Source organism: Chlorocebus sabaeus, chromosome 7 (assembly GCF_047675955.1).
Source record: "Chlorocebus sabaeus isolate Y175 chromosome 7, mChlSab1.0.hap1, whole genome shotgun sequence".
In the NCBI taxonomy this organism is placed as follows: Eukaryota; Metazoa; Chordata; class Mammalia; order Primates; family Cercopithecidae; genus Chlorocebus; species Chlorocebus sabaeus.
The window spans coordinates 34,304,316-34,324,831 of record NC_132910.1 but is presented as its reverse complement, the minus strand read 5'-3'; the positions used below and the strand labels follow the sequence as shown (position 1 = coordinate 34,324,831).

Genomic DNA, 20,516 nt, shown 5'->3' with positions numbered 1-20,516 from the left:
CAGGATGGTCTCGATCTCCTGACCTCGTGATCCACCCGTCTCGGCCTCCCAAAGTGCTGGGATTACAGGCTTGAGCCACCGCGCCCGGCTGAGGATAAATTTTTAAAGGGAATGCTTTTCTCTGAAGAAAAAAATGGCCAAGATGCAAAGTCAAAATTATAACCAAACTGCCCTAAATCAAATATGAATGAATAATTTATTTCACTGTAAAGAGTATCATATCAAGTAAATCTAGTATAAGACTCCAAGCCCTTTCACAAGTGCAGGAGCAATTAACTGGGCTAAAAGTAGTGATGAGACTATTCTTATCTTCTTATCTAAGAGAAATCTGTGACCTTCAGATTTTTCAATATTCATTGTCTCTATCGACCATCTCTTTCCAATTTATCTAGCACTTAAAGTAATGCAAAACACTAAAATACAGACATCTGCACATCAGTCAAATGTAACACCAAAGGGCATTAGATAACTACACATATAAATCTTGCTTTACATAAAGATCAGGTACAGAGCTTGGATTTATATAAGCAATAAGTTAAAGTTGGTGATTTACAAACAGGATTCTTTTAAATAAGATTTATCCTGGTGTATTTAATTCAATTCTATTTACAAACAACAAAAAGCACAATATTCAGACTTCTCAGCAATAGGTTCTGTATAAAATGAAGTATAAATTGGTTACACTTCAAAACTTAAGCCTTTGTTTGAGGTAGAATAAACAAACATCAAAATATACTTTGTAAGGGGAATTTTAATTAATATACTTTTACGTTATCATTAATCTTTTACAATTCTAAGTTTTCATATTAGGATTAACTGTACTTTGCAAACACTTAGTGACAAAAAAGATGTTTTATAACACAGGTGAATAATGTGCTTGTTTCTTCTATCCATTAAACTCTTCTCATTTGTGAAAGCAGAGTTACCTATGTTTTTCTGTTTCTTTTTTCAAATGTGGATGTGAGTGGAGAAAATTGTCCTTAGTATGCTTCCATCTTCAAATTAGGTTCCCCCTGTTTTCTGATGAGCAGGGAGCTTTTTCAAGTCAAACTAAGTCTCCAGCCTTTTATTCAAAAGTAATATTTCAAAGTTCAGAGATAATGGATAGTGAAAAACACATTAGGTATGTTCTTTCCAGACTGCACTCCCCAGTGTGGCTGTAGCACAAGGAAGAATCTCATGGCTCATGTCCTTTACCTTCTGCCTGACGAAGTTTAAGCACTTCTATTTTAGGTATCCTGGGACAAGGGGATTTTTGCAGTATCTGATATTTGTTTGAGCCTAATTTTCAAACTACAATTTAATTTTCATATTTAAGTAAAAGTTATCTTCAAGGTTTTATAGGTATTGTTAATATTTTTAAGAATTGTAATTCAAAGATCTTTTAGAAATGCAGTGTAGTCATAAAAGTAGTCAGTTTTGATAACTCATAGTTGTTGTTTTTCTTGTTTTTGAAGCAGATTGAACAAGTTAAAACTGTGTCCAGTAACACTGCTTAGTCTTATAGTAGTAAATTCAAAGACAGTACCTGTTGGCCAGTCTGCTCCTACTGACTTACTGCTTTCTACATTTTGGAAAACTCATAAATGCTACAAGCCATACCAAAAGTATAAGCAGATTTTGTGATATGCAGAATTTGAAATTTTAATAAGTCAGAATTGCAAATTTGTCCACTGTGCAGAATGATCAATTTATAAAATATGGTAAATTGAACTTTAAAAAATGTTGACCAAGTGTTCTTAATTAAAATGTTAATATATTTTAGGTCTCTCATTTGAATGGATATCCATCATTACTCAGCAAATGCCTGAATTTACTACTGGTATTAGCAAAACTTGAACATTTATAATCCTGTAGAGATGACCAGTGTTTCCTTGATAAAGTTTTCATATCAGTTCTCTCTGACTGTTTTAAAGGGTTCTGTGCAACATTTTTAGCTCTGATATTTAAGAAACAGATTATTATATCCTTTAGCAACTTGACAAAGTGATTGATGGCACACACTTCTCCATCAAAGAGATGCTTATTCAAATCTACAAAAAGATAAATATGCCCAGAAAGCTCACATAATATTTTCTGTTGAAGATACAATTCCCTTTGTTTAGGAACTAGTTCAAAAATTGCCATTCTTGAATGGGTTCTTACAACTCGCTCACAAATATTTATGACCCGACACAGACCTTCTGAAGGAAAATGCAAACCATTCTTCTTTTTAACAAATAATAGTGACCCAATTTTAGAGGCTTTGAGATCCGATGCATACAGTGCAGTGATGCAGTCCTCACAAGTTAAAAGAGCTGATAACTTGTTTGCAACATAACCAGCATAACAGATGAGATTTCGCCTATGATCTGACAGGTCTAATAATGCCTCACTTAGTGAACAATTAGACCAGTCTTGACAAATACCCTCTTCGTGAAAGAGAGTCTTTGTAACGCTGACACCATACTGACGTTGAACTGTCCAAAGTGCCAAGTCTTTCCTTCGAGCAATTGAAATGTCAAAGATGCTTACTTTGCTTAGAAAAACTTCATCTTGAAATTTGTATCTGGTCTCCAAATTATGGTAAGCTTTCTGGAATGCCATGCAGGTAGGGCTAGAACTTGTTACTAATACCTGCCTAAGCATATTTAGAAATAATTCCAGATGATCGTGACTGAATTTGTAAGTCAGAAGATAAGGAAAAGGCATGACCTTTGGGAAAACATAATTTTGGTAGAGCCACTTTAAGCTCTCAGCATTGAGCAAAAATCCCAGGAATCCTAGTTTTTGCTTACCCTTAATTATTTGATTATTGCTAGTGTCAGATAATGTAACAAAAATAGTCTTGGCTTCAATTAACACGTGGTTTATTTTACCGTAAGTTTCAGGCAACAGAGGCCCTTTAAGTCCCTTTCCATAACAGTTCCTACTGTTAAAGATGTCAAACAGATTGTTAATTAAACGTAAAAAATGGATGGTACCAATACAGTTTTGAAAAGGTGGCAGGTCTAAGGATAGCAAATATTCTAATGCACTGGCTACACTCTCACTAAAGAGTTGGGCGGCACAATTCACTTTCAGTACATGATTTTTCAAATTTGCAAGTGTACTTGGTATTCTTTCCATATTTGATAATTTCTGTTCCTCCAGTGCCACTAACTCCACAAGGTGCTGCCAATGTGCTATGCCATTAATAAACTGAATGCTTTGAAAATTCTGAAATGCATTTCTTATTAATCTTAGCAAGTGGCAAGAGTCAAAGAAGTATGCAATCTGTTGACTAGACGATGAAGGATGCTGAAATGTACATTTCATGTCGTCTCCATCAATATGTATCCCCAATGCTTTTGCCATCTGAACACTATGTGCTGTGGCATCAGATGTAACAGCCAGAACTGTGATTCCTATGTCACTCAGTTTACCAATAGTCAGACGAAGCAGCTGAGCTTGCAAATATCCAGATGCTCTGTTAACAAAAAAATAACCAAGAGGTGTTCTCCAATGGCCAAAAATACCCACTGCCATTAACAAAACAGTTTCTGAAGCAAGTGGTGTTTCATCAGCATCAAGTTTTCCAAGACCAAAGTCCATAAACCCCTGCAAACTGTGACTGCTAGGATCCCAGTGAAGCTGTTGCTTGAGAGGTATACTTTTTATTAACAATGAACAGTACTGATAGAGCTGATCTCCATTCTCTACTCTTCGTTGAAGAAAAGAAAAAATGTTGCTGTTGAAACCTGGACTGGGTTGGCATTTGGATAACCACCTAGAATATATAAAAAGTGAAAAACAGAAAACTTAAAGAGAAATAAAAAGATAAATGGGAAAATGCCTTAAGCAGTACTAAAGTAGTCTCCTATCCCTGTAGAAATAAAGCCAAGTATATAAGCGGCCAAACTCTATAAATATTTTCAATGGTAAATTCGTTACAATAAAATAGTAAGATAAGAGAAACTCAGAAACACAAAGTAGTATTTTAAGATGCAAATATACAACATATTTTTAATTCCTCATTTATTCTTTAAAAAGTATACAACTAACCAGTTTGTTCGAACTCATCTTTTTATATTGTAAATCATAAGCAAGTCTTACCTGTAAATTCACTGAAATGAGAAAATTGCTGAATGTGAAGGAACCTTTGAGAACATCTAGTACATATACCTCATTTTACAGATTAGGAAACTGGGACAGAGGGAGAGGTTAAGCGACTTGGCCCATAATGTACTGTTAGTTATGAATGAATGTGAAACCTGGCTTTCCTGATGCCCAGGGGTTTAGTGCATTTCTCACTCTTTACAGCCTCAAAATTACACCCTTAAAGGCATATAACAAGTGTGCATCTGCACCCCTATACAACCTACCTGCGCTACTGTTCTTTCATAGTATCCCTGCTCTTCTCAGACTGCTAAGTATTTTCTTCCTATTACGGTGTCTATCTTTGGAATTCTTCTTACTTCTGGTTTACTCTAACTTGTTATAGACCAGGAAAGAAAACAGCCACATTTAATAATTGTCTAAAACTAAAGGGATTCTGAGGCAGAGACTAGGATGTTCACCTGTAACTAACACATACTTTTGTAACTCAAACGTCTGTTAAGTTAAATTTCTGATTTTCTGGCTATATTCTAAGGCAACCAAGGCTTCTTGGACAGCTGACCTCTACTTAATTGTGAGTTTAATGTTCTTCCCTAAGTATTTTGGGATAGGGCTTTCCAAATATTTTAAGTGTCACCTAGGAGTTTCATAAACAAAATTCACCTTTAGTACATACTATGAACTTTCACATATATGAAATATATATACTACACACACACACACACATACACACACACACACAGAGTTGACTTCTGAACTAAATGGCATGGGTACACTTATATCTGAATTTTTTTTTTTTTTTTCAAACAAATGCATGGAGAGAAAATACAGTATTAATAGGATGCAAAACTTGCGTATACAGCCAGCCAACTTTTCATACACATAAGTACTGCAGGACTGTCTACAGGACTTATGTATGCATGGATTTTGGTATACTGGCACAAGTGGGGGGTGTCCTAGAACCAATCCCCCCACATATACCAAGGGATGACTGTAATAGTTTAAATATATATATGTGTGTGTTTATATATACTTAGATGGCAATTATGACCCACTAATTTCATGATCCATTAATAAGTTTTAAAAACACACTTATAGGCCAGGCATGGTGGCTCATGCCTATAATCTCAGCACTTTGGGAGGCTGAGGCAGGCAGATCACCTGAGGTCAGGAGTTTGAGACCAGCCTGGCCAACATGCTTAAACTTCATCTCTACTAAAAATACAAAAATTAGCTGGGCATGGTGGTGCACACCTGTAATCCCAGCTACTCAGGAGGCTGAGGCAGGAGAAGTGCTTGAACCTGGGAGGTAGAGGTTGCAGTAAGCCGAGATTGCGCCACTGCACCCCAGCCTAGGTGACAGAGCAAAACTGTCTCAAAACAAAACAAAACAAAACAAAACAAAACAAAACAAAACAAAACAACATACTTACAGGATGGCAAAAGACATACCTTGACTATAAGTAGGTTATAATCTATTCAGAAGACAAAAGTATCTGTTGTTCGTATATTAAAATAGGCAAACCAGAAATAAGGCCACACACTTATGACAATCTGATCTTCTACAAAGCTGACAAAAACAAGCAAAAGGGAAAAGACTCCCTATTCAATAAATGGTGCTGGGGTAACTGGCCAGCCATATGCATCAGACTGAAGCTGGACCCTTACAAGCCACATACAAAAATTAACTCATGATGGATTAAAGACTTACATGTAAAACTCACAACTATAAAAACCCTGGAAGGCAACTGAGGCAATATCATCCTGGATATAGGAACAGTAAAAGACTTCATGACAAAGACACCAAAGCAATCATAACAAAAGCAAAAATTGACAGGTGGGATCTAATTAAGCTAAAGAGCTTCTGCACAGCAAAAGAAAATGTCAACAGTAAACAGACATCCTACAAAATGGGAGAAAATATTTGCAAACTGTGCATCTGACAAAAGTCTAATATCCAGCATCTATAAGGAACTTAAACAAATTTACAAGAGAAAAACAAGCCCATTAAAAAGTGGGCAAAGGATATGAACAGACACTTCAAGACATATATGCCACCAACAAGCATATGAAAAAAAGCTCAACATCACCGATCGTTAGAGAAATGCAAATCAAAACCACAATGAGACACTATCCCACACCAGTCAGAATGGCTATTATTAAAAAGTCAACAAATAACAGATGCTGGCAAGATTGCAGAGAAATGGGAAAACTTACTTATACACTGTTGGTGGGAGTGTAAATTAATTCAATTATTGTGGAAAGTGATTCCTCAAAGGGTTAAAAGCAGAACAATGATTTGATCCAGCAATCCCATTACTGGTTATATACCCAGAGGAATATAAATTATTCTACCATAAAGACACACGCATGCAAATTTTCATTGCAGCACTATTCACAATAGCAAAGACATGGAATCAACCAGAATCTCCATCAATGACACACCGAATAAAGAAAAAGTAGTACATACACACCATGGAATACTATGTAGCCATAAAAAAGAATGAGATCATGTCTTTTGCAGCAACATGGATGGAGCTAAAGGCTATTATCCTCAGCAAACTAACACAGGAACAGAAAACCAAATACTGCATGTTCTCACTTATAAGTGGGAGCTAAATGATGAAAACTTGACTGGGCACAGTGGCTCACGTCTGTAATCCCAGCACTTTGGGAGGCCAAGGGAGGCAGATGACCTGATATCAGGAGTTTGAGGCCAGCCTGGCCAATATGGTGAAACCCCATCTCTACTAAAAATACACAAATTAGCCAGGCTCAGTGGTGTATGCCTATAATCCCAGCTACTTGGTAGGCTGAGGCAGGAGAATCACTTGAACCCGGGAGGTGGAGGTTGCAGTGAGCGAAGATCATACCACTACACTCCAGTCTGGGCAACAGAGTGAAACTCTGTCTCAAAAAAAAAAAAAAAAAAGGTAAGAACTCATACTCAAGGAAGAAAACAACAGACACTGGGGTCTACTCGAGGCTGGAGGTTGGGATGAAATAATCTGTACAACAAACCCCTGTGGCATGAGTTTACCTATTTAACAAACCTTCACATGTACCCCTGAACCTAAAATTAAGAGATTAAAAAAAAAAAAAGGAAAAAATAGTAAGACAATGACTAAGCAATACAGCAGTGCTACAGCACACTAGAATGTTGACAACTCTTTGCAAGTATGTCACCGAATTTTAATTGTTTAGTTCATTTCTTTTACATTAGGATTCTCAAATGAGCACCAAAGATGCTAACTGTGTTGCATATGTGGTACATACATAACAAAGCACTTAATGTCCCTATGTAATTTTATTTTAAATGGGTTAGGGTTAAAAAAACAACCAACTTATGTTCTGCTGAGTTTGATTTTTAAATGGAAATCTCAATGGTATCTGAATATCTACAGCTACTAAAACAATGTCATGAACATGAAGCAGAATGGTATGTGGATTTGTTGATTTATTTTTTAAAGTTTTTACAAGAAAGAGTAGGCATACCCAAACCAAGTTCATGAGTTAGAACGGTAAGGAAGGAAACAATTTCTCCTTTAAATCTCTTTTCTTCTCTGAAAATAAAACAATTTTCTTCTGATCATAAAAAAAGACATTCTTCTTTTTAAAAAAACTAAACACAAAAAGTATAAAGAAGAAAGTAAAAGTTACTGTTAATGTCTTTGTGTATACATACCTAGATATAATTTTCAAAATTGTATACTGAAACTATTTTTCACTTAATGGTAAGTAATGTTTCACATATTTTTTATGCACCCTTAAATATCAACCTACAGCAACATTTTAAATGTGTACACAGTATATACCACAGTATAGTTAAATGAAAAATAATTTAACCAACTCAAATCAAAGGACATCTTGATAATTTCAAATTTTTAGATAATAGTACCACAATGTGTATGTGTATGCATGTGCACCCATACACATATACATATTTATGTCATTTGTGTAATTCCTAGGAATAACATACCGAGGTAAATTTACTTATATTTTAATAAGAAATTAAAGACAAAGTTTGGATTTCAGCTGCACATAAGTTGGTGGGTCAGTTTAAAATTCATATTCCCAAATTGTCCTTGCAAAAGTTCAAACCAATTTTCATTTATACTCTCATCAACATGATATTTTAAATTAACAAACCAATATCTAATAACTTAGTTATGGAATGATTATAGGGAGTCATTTGTGTGGCCTAAAATTCTGCCTGGGAAAAATATAGTCCTAGACATCTACAGTGCTAAGTGTTTTTCTGTTAAGACTTGTAGCTACTCCCACTGTTGTTACTTTTGATTCTCTCACAGCAGGTAATCTATAGAGGGAGTTGGTTTATTAAACTGCAGTGAATATAAACCAAAAATTAGAAACAGAGGAAATATAAATAAGAAGCAACTGTGCCAGCATTTTCTATCTATGACCAAGATCACACTAAACATATCACTATTATAACAAGGAAAGTTGAGGATATTAAGACTTAGTTTCAAAGGATTTGTGAAAATAAATTACCTTAAAAGACCGCAAACACTGAAAATTATAAAAAAACACAGCTTTGGGAAAGTTTTGGACATAATCCAGGGAGAACTGAAAAAGGATCCAACATCAGTAAACAGAAAATTAGAGAAGTATCTGATGTAGCTAAGACTAGAGAAAGATATATGACAATCAGAAATTCATGAGGCACCCTATCTAACAAAACCAAGGGTTTTAAAAAAATTTAAGTCTAGTTTGGTCTGTCATCGTCCAATTCTTAACCATCTAATTGTTTCTCCATCATTATGGAGGGAAAGACAACAGTTTTGACCACAAATCTGGTACTGCATTTTTCTAGTTACTTACTTTTCCTGTCGGTGACTGGTCACATATTCTCCTTTCTTTCCAAATCTAATGCCTTCCTCCTCAACTCTCAGTTAGTAACTTTATTTCATTGAGAAAACAGAAGCAATGCAATAAAAACTCATTTTCCTGCTGAGTGTGGTGTTGCATGTCTATAGTTCTAGCTACTCCAGGATTGCTTAAGCCTGGAAGTTCAAGGCCAGTCTGGGCAACACAGTGAGACCCCATCTTTTTCTTTTTGAGACAGAATCTCACTCTGTCACCCAGGCTGGAGTGCAGTGGTGCGATCTCAGCTCACTGCAAGCTTCGCCTCCCAGGTTCACGTCATTCTCCTGCCTCAGAATCCCGAGTATCTGTGACTGCAGGCGCCCGCCACCATGCCTGGCTAATTTTTTCGTATTTTTTTAGTAGAGACGGGGTTTCACGGTGTTAGCCAGGATGTTCTCGATCTCCTGACCTCGTGATCCACCCGCCTCAGCCTCCCAAAGTGCTGGAATTACAGGTGTGAGCCACCGCGCCCAGCCAAGAACCCATCTTTTTAAAAGACAAAACTCATTTTCCTACTACCAAATCTGTTAAGCTATTGTATCTGTACTTCTGCTTTTCTTCCTGTTTCAATGGATGAACTGTCCCAAAACCTTAAGGTCACATTTCCTTCCACAGTGGTGTTGGATATCATCCTCCTGCAATTATCATTTCTCTTATACGTCACGAATTTTCTTTTCTCTCTTGGATTATTCCCATAAACATGCAAACATGCTGGAACATCTGCCATCTCAACAAACACCCTCCCCTCAATGCATGTTCCTTTCTACCCATAGACCCATTTCTTTGCTCTCCTTCATAGCAAAACTCCATGGAAGAGTCCACAATCATTTTCTCTGCTTCTTCACTTTTAGTCTCTCTTAATCCCACTCCAGCCAGGTTTACCTCTCCACCACTCTACTGTAACTGCTTTTGTCATGGTCACCAATGACCTTCATCTTGCAAAATCCAATGGTCAATTCTCTGTCCTCATCTTACCTGATCTCCCAGCAGCATTTGACATAGTGGACTACTCCCTCCTTGAAATACTTTCTACACTTGGCTTCCAGGCCATCACAATCTCCTGGTTTTCCTCCTGCCTCACTGGCCGCTCCTGATCAATAAATATTTATTGAATAAATGAATATTAAATATAATGATTATAAAGATCTAATACTTAAGATAACTATGTTAAAAACAGATCACTTTTTATATGGGAAAATAAATGGAAATGTATATACCATTAATATTAGAATCTTATATTAATATAATATAATCTTACATTAATATAAGAAAATAAACGGAAGCTCTATATACCATTAATAAAACAGCACACTACATGGCCACTAAAACAAAATTTTATTGGTAGGTAGTTTTTTGTTTTTTTTTTTTTTAACTCGGAGGATATACACAAAACTGCTAATTGTAGTTATCTTGTGGGATTAGGGGAAGGGAAGTACTGTGTTTTTCACTTTCTGGTATTTATGTACTTATATATGGTTTGAATGTTTTATAACAAACATGTATTACCATCATACTAAACAATATACCTTACTTATACGCAAAGTACCTAAAGAAATGAGCAACTGTTTGAGTACTGGAATTATAAATCTAAATATATATATAATGTTACAGCAAAGGTCACAAAATGCCAAATGACATGAAGGGAGAAAAGATAAATGTAAGCTGGAATTACCAGGAAGATTTAATCTAGGAGTTGATGCAGAACTATGGGAAATGAAGAAAACCATGAAAAAAAAAAGATGAGAAGTTACATGAAATATCTTATATAAACCACAGTGAAATATCATTAAGTAACACTTTAAAACCAGTGTAGAAGAGATTAAAAAGGTATACGCTTCTCAACACAAAGATAGATGTTTGGATTTATAAATGATGGATATTTTAATTACCCTGATTTGATCATTACAAATTATATAAATGTATCAAAATATCACATGTACCCCCAGAATATGTACAGCTATCAATCAGAAAACAAAAAAACCAAAAAGGTATAGGAGGAGAAATTAACATAGCACCTATAAAACTCTCTTGCTTAGCAAAAAGTGAACATTTATAAATAAGTATAATATCTAGCCTGAATGGTAAAATCATACTATAAAAGAGTAAAGCCTTATATACAAATGTTCATCTAAATATATGAAAAAACAATTATAACCCCAAAATGGAAACAATAGAAATGTCCAATAGCTGGAGAACGCCAGAGTTAGGTAGGGTAGGACTACCATGTATCATGCAGCTATTAAAACTTGTCTATAAAGAGTTCAAAATAATGTTATAGATAAAAGGCATACATAATAAAGTGATAAAAGGCTGGTTGGAAATTTATTTACAAAAGATCATAACTACGTAAACACTAGTAAATCTAAGTGCACACACACACACAGACAGGAAGGAAATACTCTAAATGTTAACAGTAATTGTTTATATATATATATACTGTGTATATATATACAGTATGAGATATACTGTATTATATATATAATATATATAGTATGGCATATACTGTATATATAAAATATATATTTTTTATATGTTATATATTACATATATAATATATATATAATATATATTATATGTAATATATATAACGTATGGGAACAATAAATTTTTCGTCTTCTAAATTTTTTTAGAAGAGCAGCCCATTCTGAAGGTCAATTATTTTTAAATCTTTTATTAGTAGTATTATTGTAATAGTGTGTATACAGGAAAATCTACAATTTTTAAAAAAGGAATCTGGGCTGGGCACAGTGGCTCATGTCTGTAATCCCAGCACTTTGGGAGGCTGAGGTGGGTGGATCATGAGATCAGGAGTTCGAGATCAGCCTGGCCAACATGATGAAACCCCACCTCTACTAAAAATATAAAAATTAGCTGGGCATTGTGGATGCCTGCAATCCCAGCTACTCGGGAGGCTGAGGCAGAAGAATGGGTTGAACCTGGGAGACTGAGACTGCAGTGAGCCAAGATCTTGCACCAGTGCACTCTAGCCTGAGCAACAGAGCAAGACTCCATCTCAAAAAAAAAGGAATCTGTAAAACTAGGCTGGGCATGGTGACTCATGCCTGTAATCCCAGCACTTTGGGAAGTCAAGGCGGGTAGATCACTTGAGACCAGGGATTCGAGATCAGCCTGGCCAACAAAGCGAAACCCCATCTCTAGTAAAAATACAAAATAGTAGTCGGGTGTGGTGGCACATGCCTGCAATCCCAACTACTCAGTAGGAGGCTGAGGCATGAGAATTGCTTGAACCTGGGAGGCAAGGTTGCAGTGAACTGAGATCATGCCACTGTGCTGCATGCAACCTGGGCGACAGAGCAAGACTCAGTCTCAAAAATAAAAAAAGGAATCTGTAAAACTAGTGGTAAAAGCAGTAAAAATTAAGAATTCAGTATTAAATTTATAAGACATTACTAAAAAATCATTGTTAACTACTCCACACGAAGAGAATTATAAATATATCTATCCATTTTGATCACAAATCCTAAAAAATTATTTATCAAAATCTGTTCCCTGGACAACCTACATTGGCATCAACTGCAATGTTTATGAAAAATGCAGATTTTTTTTGTGCTTTGCCTAAGACCAATGGCGATCAATCCAGAACTGTTCTAGATTTTCCAGGATAGTCAGATATTAAACTACTGAAGTATACTGGAAATTCCAGTATTTCAGGATTCCAATTTTATCCACCCAGAGTGTCTGGGAGATGCAAAAAGCTTGTCACACTGTGTGTCTTCATTTTGTTAGTGAAAATATTGCTGTTGTGATAACAGGCAAATATCACCTAGAAGTTTTTGAAAAACAGAAAATGAGCTAATAATGGGAGTCCATTTTTTCATTAGTCCATGTTTTCTTTTTTTTAATGGGAGTATGAGTACTAATAGCCTTAATAAGTAAAATGCGATAAAAGAATAATATGGTTTAACATCTAAAGAGTAATTCACATGTAATCAACAAGATGTGGTGACAAGAAAGACACTTTTAAAAAATAAAGTAATTCACTTACGTTCTGAGGATGGAAGAATGAGGCAGCTTAAGAATCTTTCTTACATAATCATAGACTTTGCTACTGCACAAGTAGAGTGTACATGCAAATTGTTTCATTTCCGTGGTGTACTCATCTGTTTCTCTCCAATTATATAACTCCCACTTAAAATCTGTTAAAATAAATTTTTTTATTCTTTGTGATGAATAGTAAAATTTTCAGGTACATATTATAGCATTTGGATGTAAAATGCACTGGGCATCAAAATTCAAATACAAATATAGATGCATTTTAATTAAGTCTATTCAGAGGTTAATATCCATGTAGGCCCCTTGACCAATTTATTCGGTTCATCTGGAATCATTTCATTAGAGGGAAAAAAAATTTTTCAACTTGAATTATGTTTTACTATTCAGTGGCAGCCTGAGTGGAGAGATTTTTAGAGGAACAGGAAAGAAAATAAAATGAGGACATTTATTTATTTTATTTTGTTCCCTGATTAGTATTTATCTGAGGGTGAAAATTAGATATGAAAAATATTTCTGGGGATAGGGTACTATTCAGACTGAACAGACCATCTTGCCTAATATCGAGAAAGAAAAAAAAAAATTCTTTTCCTGGTGGGGATTCCTATTTATGACCTCTAGTCCCCTCTTGGAAAAACATAAAATATTCTCCTCCTTTGGAGATACCTACTCTTTTCTAAAAACAGGACACGTTTCTCTTTTCCTAGAATGTAATCCAAATCTCTGCTGCTTTCATCAAAGAATAAGTTGGCAATTTTTATTTTGCCCTTTTTCAAATATCTTAGTTCACAAAGAGGACTAGGTAGCCTTTCCGTGGGTTTACAGGTCTACTCTATAGAATATTTTAGAAAAAAATGTGGAGATACACAATTTCCAAGCTCAAAGAAATTCTGCAAACTAGTACAACTCCACTGCAAAAAAACTTTGGTAAAATTATGTAGCAGTTAAAACTGTTCATAATGAATTTGCAGTAGCAAATGGGTAAGAGCTACTATAAAAAGTGAAAAGTGCAGAACAGAAAATGGTATAAACCATATGGTCTCATCTCTGGGTAGTGGGATTACACATTATTTTAATTACTTAAATATTTCTTTGCTTTCCTATAATAAATATTACTTTTATAACTGGAAAACCGTAAGATACAAAAGAATTTTGGTGATATTCTTTCTTCTTGCTTAAGCTGAGACTTTCACTTCCCAACTAAAAGCATGTTTTCATAGGCAAGAACAGAATAAATATTTAATGGTATTTCAGAAAAACAGCTATTTTTGTAAATACTACAGGTTACCAAGGGGAAATACCTGAAAATTGAGCTCGTAGCAGACACTCTGTTTCTTCAGAAAGTAGTTTCTCTTCTACAAGTGCATCAATTAATCGTAAACCCTTTCTCTTCTTGATCATCCTGTAGTTCTTTACGGAGATAAGTCTTTTTTTGGACACTTGTAACATTTGTTGCACCTCAGCCAGTTTCTCTGCACCTATCATCAAAGGTGTCTTTAAACTATAGTTATGGTCCTCAGTGGCAACTTCTTGAGAATTATCTGGAAGAGGTTGTTTTAGGATTTTCTGTCTTGCTTTACCTTTAAGATGTACACCTTGAGGAATCTATGACAGACATATAAAATTAAAGTTATTTTAGAAATAATCACACAGAAGAGTATCTATAAAAATACCCTAGGTACAAAGCACTAATCTGGTTGCTGTGGAGAGTTAGTTAGGAAAGAAAAGGTCAAAATCTCTGAATGTTTTAATGTATAGTTTATAGGGTAATATAAACAGTTTTTGGTTTTTTTTTTTTTTTTTTTTTGCACTACACAGAAATATTAATGTGATGTTGAAAGTTTCTGAAATAAAGTAACTAGAGAAAAGTGGTAGTAAACTGGGACGGCTTCATGGAAGTGAGTTTTAAGCAGTTCTTAGAAGGTACAATAACATGGTTAATGAAGGTGACAGAGAAGTTATTTGTGCAAAAAGGAAGGCATAGTGGACAGAGCATGGCTTTGGAATTAAGACTGACCTGGGTTTGAATCTTAGCTCCCTCAATTAGCTGTCACATAAGCTCTACAATCCCTTGTGTCCTCATCTGTAAAATGTGGATAATAATACAAGGTTGTTTTGAGGATACAATATAAGAATTTATGTAGATCTCCTAGTACAATGCCTGGACCATTGTAGCTCTCAATAATGGCAGCCATTATTGATTTTACACAAAAGTATGAAAGCAGGCAAATTTATCACATATATAGTAAGTATATACGGTTTGAAAAGAGAATTCAAGGCAGTTAAAAATGTACAAATCAGTTAACAGTAAGCTCTTGGAACTTGGTGAGTTTGAATTTGACACCAACTAAATACTTCCAAATAGGGGAATGAGATAAACCAATACTGAAAGAAGGAGACTCTGATGATTAAGAGGAAAGTAAGGCAAGTGTCAGGATAGAACAGTTAGGTGACTATCACAGACTGTGCAGAAAGTGAAAGCCCATGTGTCAGAGTTGTGGTTAAGAGGTAAAAGGATAAAATAAAACCAGTCATAGGAAACAGAAGACTATCATACCAACACTGGTGACTCACTCATAGAAAGTTTCATTATTTCCCATAGACTTCCTGTATCAATGTTAATAATTAGGTATATTTTTGATCAAGATAAATAACATTATTAGGAGGAACCAAAAAACACAGATAATTTCAAAGTACTTTGAAAGCTGTCTCATAATTTAAAAAAGTCTGTATTCTAAGGCTATTTATATCTACCAGTTGATTTTTGCAATTGGTTAGTAACCTTTATATATATCTAGACAAATGATTTGCATTTATATAGTTTTTTAAAAGCTCCAGAACAGATGCTAATATATATAGATTTTTTTTTTAATTTTCAAAGCATTTAAAATCTATTACTGGATTTAAGACTTGGGATTTTTTCTGTCTGCAAATTCTAGCTATAATAGGGGCTATCTTGATTTTTAAAAGCTCTGTAAATTTTCATTTTGTTGACTTACACCTACATTTAAGTACCTTGTATAGAGAAACAGAAGGCACAGCTCCTTTTTTCAGCTTTCTTCTTATGCCATATGACTCAAAGTCACTTTCTTGAAAATGTTTGGAACACAGTATAGCACCTGGTCCTGGAATCCAAATCTTTTTGCTTCTGGGGTCCACACGATTAACAGCCCTGATCCATTTTGAGCGCTGTATGGTATCAGTTGGAAATCTATGGCAATCAGATTAAAGTTCCATTAACATGAAAACATTATAGTAATACTGCAGTAGTATTAATTATATATACCCATTTATTATTTTACTGCTTTATAGAAACATAAAGCCAAGTGAATTAAAAGTTTACTTAGTTCGTTTTTCAAAGTTCTTTGATTTTTTTAATCCACAAGTTCAATATCTGATTGTCTGTGTCAATCATAGAGGGGCAATTCTCATATTAAAAATCCTACTGTATTTTGTCTTCACTTCCTACACTTAACAGAATCTGCTCAAATTTAAATGGTTAAAGAATATATGACTCTTTTCCTTTCCTGTGGTGATTTTAAACTATTTGGTACTCCTTTTAAGAAGTGGAGCCTGGCTGGGCGCAGTGGCTCACGCCTGTAATCCCAGCACTTTGGGAGGCTGAGGCGGAAGGATCAGAGGTCAGGAGTTCAAGACCAGCCTGGACAACATGGTGAAACTCCGTCTCTACTAAACATACAAAAAATTAGCCGGGTGTGGTGGTGGGTGCCTGTAATCTCAGCTACTGGGAAGGCTGAGGCAGGAGAATCTTGAATCCAGAGGTGGAGGTTGCAGTGAGCTGAGATCGCACCATTGCACCCCAATATGGGCAACAAAAGTGAAACTCCGTCACAAAAAAAAGGTGGAGCCTAATTCCCCTCCCCATGAGTGAGTATGGGCTAGAGTTAGTGATTTGCTAAGGAATGGAAAAAGAACATGTGACAGTAAGTGACCACAGACTATGTCATAAAGGAACAAGTTTTCCTCCTTGCTCCCTGTAGAGAATGGTTTGCTCTGGGGTAAGGTACTGGCATGTTATAAGCAGTCCTGTGGAGAAAACTAGTTGGTGAGCAACTGAGGCCTCCAGTCAAAGGCCATGTTGAGTTGGTCTTTTTGAAAGCAGGTGACTTCAGCCTTCAGATGACTGCAATCTTATGAGATACCATAACATCCAGCTACACTCCTGAATTCCTGACCCTTAGAAATGTGTGAGGTAATGTTTATAGTGAATTTTGAGGTAACTTGTTATGCAGCAGTAGAAAACAAGACAAGTATATTTACTATATTCAACTTTTTCATGTTTAAAGGCACTACTTTTTGCTAGCCCTGATTATAAAAATTACCTTGCATTTATTTATTTTTCAATCCAAGCCAAATTATGTTTAGAAACTTGTCGGCTAGGCGTGGTGGCTCACGCCTGTAATCCCAACACTTTGGGAGGCTGAGGCGGGCGGATCACTTGAGGTCAGGAGTTCAAGACCAGCCTGGCCAACATGGTGAAACCCTGTCTCTAATAAAAACACAAAAATTAGCTGGGCATGGTGGCTCGCACCTGTAATCCCAGCTACTAGGGAGGCTGAGGCAGGAGAATCGCTTGAATCTGGGAGGCAAAGGTTGCGGTGAGCCAAGATCGCGCCACTACACTCTAGCCTGGGCGACAGCAAGACTCCATCTCAAAAAAAAAAAAAAAAAACAAGAAACTTGTGAAATTAACACAATAAAAACCACAAAACTACTCTTTCTGCCCCCTCTTCTTTGACTTATTTTAGAGACAGATTTATACATAACTATGCTTTTTGTGCATTTTAATTTAGACTTTAAGGCACATAGTTACCAGAACTGAGATTGGTATAAATTTTATTTCTCAGTTAATTGCTACAAAAATATAGCAGTATGGTAAAACATAATTCTGAGATACTCTCTCAATCACCTTGAGAAAGAACACTGACTTGGAAAACCTGTTTTTAAGCTTTATAGCTTTAAAAGATCAGAACACTGACCTTTTACCAGCTATATGGTATTAGACACATCTCTCAATCTTAGAAAGATCAGAACACTGACCTTTTACCAGCTATATGGTATTAGACACATCTCTCAATCTTAGAACTTCCTCATGGGGCTGTAGTAAGAGTGTATGAGGCTACAAATGTATTCAAAATCACTTTGTAAACTCTAAAGTACTATCCAAAGTTTGCACTTTCCTAGGAACAACTAATTCCATTTCTGGGATTAAAATTTTATTGTTCCAGGAAGATGATGACACTTGATCAAGGGAAAATGAACAGGGAATTCTTTTTCCAATAAGGTTGGAGCAAATCTATCTTTTTTCACTGAGTTATTTTTTAACTCATGGAACATATTTGCAAGGGAGCTTTTCCACAGATTTGGTATAGTCTCTAAATGTGCAAGCAACCCTCAAGAGTTGGCTGGTCCAACAACTTCTATTACTAGCGTGGTCCTCTGATGCAAAGCTTCCCAACTGTTATGCCTAGTGAGTACAGCTGTTGATATTGGCCTGGGACACCTGAGTAGTTACTTCAAGGCAGCCCCAAAGAGTGCTGCAGGTTTGCCCCCAAAGTATTGAACAATTATTTCCTATGCGTAAAATGCTTCTATGAAAAAGGCTGGGGCTGGGCAGGGTGGCTCATGCCTGTAATCCCAGCCCAGAAGTTGGAGATCAACCTGGGCAACACACTGAGACCTCTTCTCTACCAAAAAAAAAAAAAAAAAAATAGCCGGGGTGGTGGCCTGTGCCTGTAGTCTCATGAGGCTGAGGTGGGAGGATCACTTGAGCCTGGGAGATAGAGGCTTCGCTGAGCTGTGATAGTGCCACTGCTCTCCAGCCTGGGCAACAGTGAGACCCTGTCTCCAAAAAAAGAAAAAAAAAAAAAAGAAGAAGAAAAAGGTTGGAAAATATTGTAGTCTAACTAGCATAACCAGTTTTGAGTTCTGGAAAAAATTAAATTGGTAATAATACCATTTTTAAAGCATTTACCTTGTGCTCTATGTATGCTATAAAGTCTTACGTTTTGGTTTTACAAAACTCTACAAGGCAGGTTTTTATTCCTCTTACAGAAGAAGAAACCAAGACCCAGAGCTAAGTACAGAGATCAGTAAATAATCAATTAAAACTGGAATTCATGTCTCCCTAGTTTAAAGCTACCTCTATCCCAAGAAAAATCCCAAATCAATTATCGTCTCACATACAGAATGAATTGGTTCACACTGTTAACAATTTAGGTGGAGGAATCAGCCTTATTTAAAACATTAAAAAAAAAAAAAAATCAATGAATTTGATACACAGCCTACCATACATAATCCAAACTCCTTAACCTGGCATTTAAATTTTTTAAATGATTTGTCTCTCAGGTACTTTCCCATTCCTCTATATTTGCACTTTCTATCCTTTACATTTTCCCATGCCATTCCTAACTATCCTCTTCCTAAACCCATTTTCCAACCATAAAGTTCTTTTTGATCGTTCCATAAATCTGCTCCTTTTGTCTGGGATGATCTCTTTTACCCACTTTTCTACTTGCCAGTACACTCTGAATACTGATTTGAATGACCTATAGCAGTCTGAACCATGGATAAGTTCAGATAAGACTGGTCTGAAATTCTTCCCCACTGTCGAGTCAAATGAAACTTCCCCATGATCAAATCCAACCAGAATCGGACCGGCCTTGTAGAGCTCGGCTAATAGCACTTAAGAACTTTCAATGTCTGCCAGTACAGGAGAAAACTGATCTGTACTCGTGCTCAGGAACACGCCACACACTTCAACCGTTGTCCCAAACTGCCTTCCCTTCCGGCCTCCTCACTTTAAATAATAAGACCATCCAATTAATGGAGGACTCCTTTCGCGTAACTCTCGCTACAGCGGTAAGCGGTGCGAGACCCGGCTACAAGGAGGTAAACACTGAGCGAGGAGAAAGAACCTCAATTCTCACAGTGCCCCAACTCCGCTCCCACGCCCCGACGCTGCGCACGTCACGTCGCGTCACATCCACGGCACGACCCACAGTGCGGCCCGGCCCCGCCCCACGCCGCGCTACGGCCCGCCGGGCCCCGCAGGGAGTTCGAAGGCTCCGAGGCTGCTCCCATACGCACTGGTGGAAGGAGAGGCCGCGCTCCCGGCTGAGCACGGTGTCACGGGTGCTACAGCCCACTGCGGAGCAACTTCGGGTCATCTTCTTGTTACGTGGGGCCCCACCTTCGGGGTTCCCGCGACAGCATGAATCACGACCACTTTAGCTCCGCCCGTTGACTGCGGCTACGACCTTTATTTGTCAGGAAAGGCGGGCTTTAGAGGCGCGGGACTTCCACACTTCCTCTCCGAAGGCCCTGCGCCGGTACCGTAGCCAATCACAGGCCACGTTGTGTCGCAGCAGCCAATCGGAAGGGCCTGAGCCTGAAGACGTGCACTTGACCGCTCCTCCTTCCGCGTTGGAGGCCCAATAGTGGGTTTTGCTGCCACCGGTTCATTTTCCTTCTGTTTTCACCCATTCTGGCACAATCCGCCACCATCGTCGTTCTTTGTG

At 36.7% G+C, this 20,516-nt stretch overlaps 1 protein-coding gene across 3 annotated transcripts; it reads right to left on the bottom strand.

Moving 5' to 3' along the window:
• Positions 1-735: 735 nt before the first annotated feature.
• Positions 736-20,291, bottom strand: THAP9 (THAP domain containing 9). 3 transcript variants are annotated; one of them, XM_037989494.2, is made up of 6 exons: positions 20,086-20,234; positions 15,991-16,186; positions 14,993-15,058; positions 14,277-14,580; positions 12,971-13,121; positions 736-3,748 (listed from the first exon to the last, which is right to left on the bottom strand). In XM_037989494.2, the coding sequence occupies exons 4-6, from the start codon at positions 14,458-14,460 to the stop codon at positions 1,771-1,773; spliced, it is 2,313 nt and encodes a 770-aa protein (XP_037845422.1). In that variant the 5' UTR covers positions 14,461-14,580; positions 14,993-15,058; positions 15,991-16,186; positions 20,086-20,234; the 3' UTR covers positions 736-1,770. The 3 variants fall into 3 exon arrangements, with proteins under 3 accessions (XP_037845422.1, XP_007997250.2, XP_037845426.1); XM_007999059.3 differs by lacking the exon at positions 14,993-15,058 and having other exon boundaries at positions 20,086-20,291; XM_037989498.2 differs by lacking the exons at positions 14,993-15,058; positions 20,086-20,234 and having other exon boundaries at positions 15,981-16,085.
• Between the last annotated feature and the right edge of the window lie 225 nt (positions 20,292-20,516).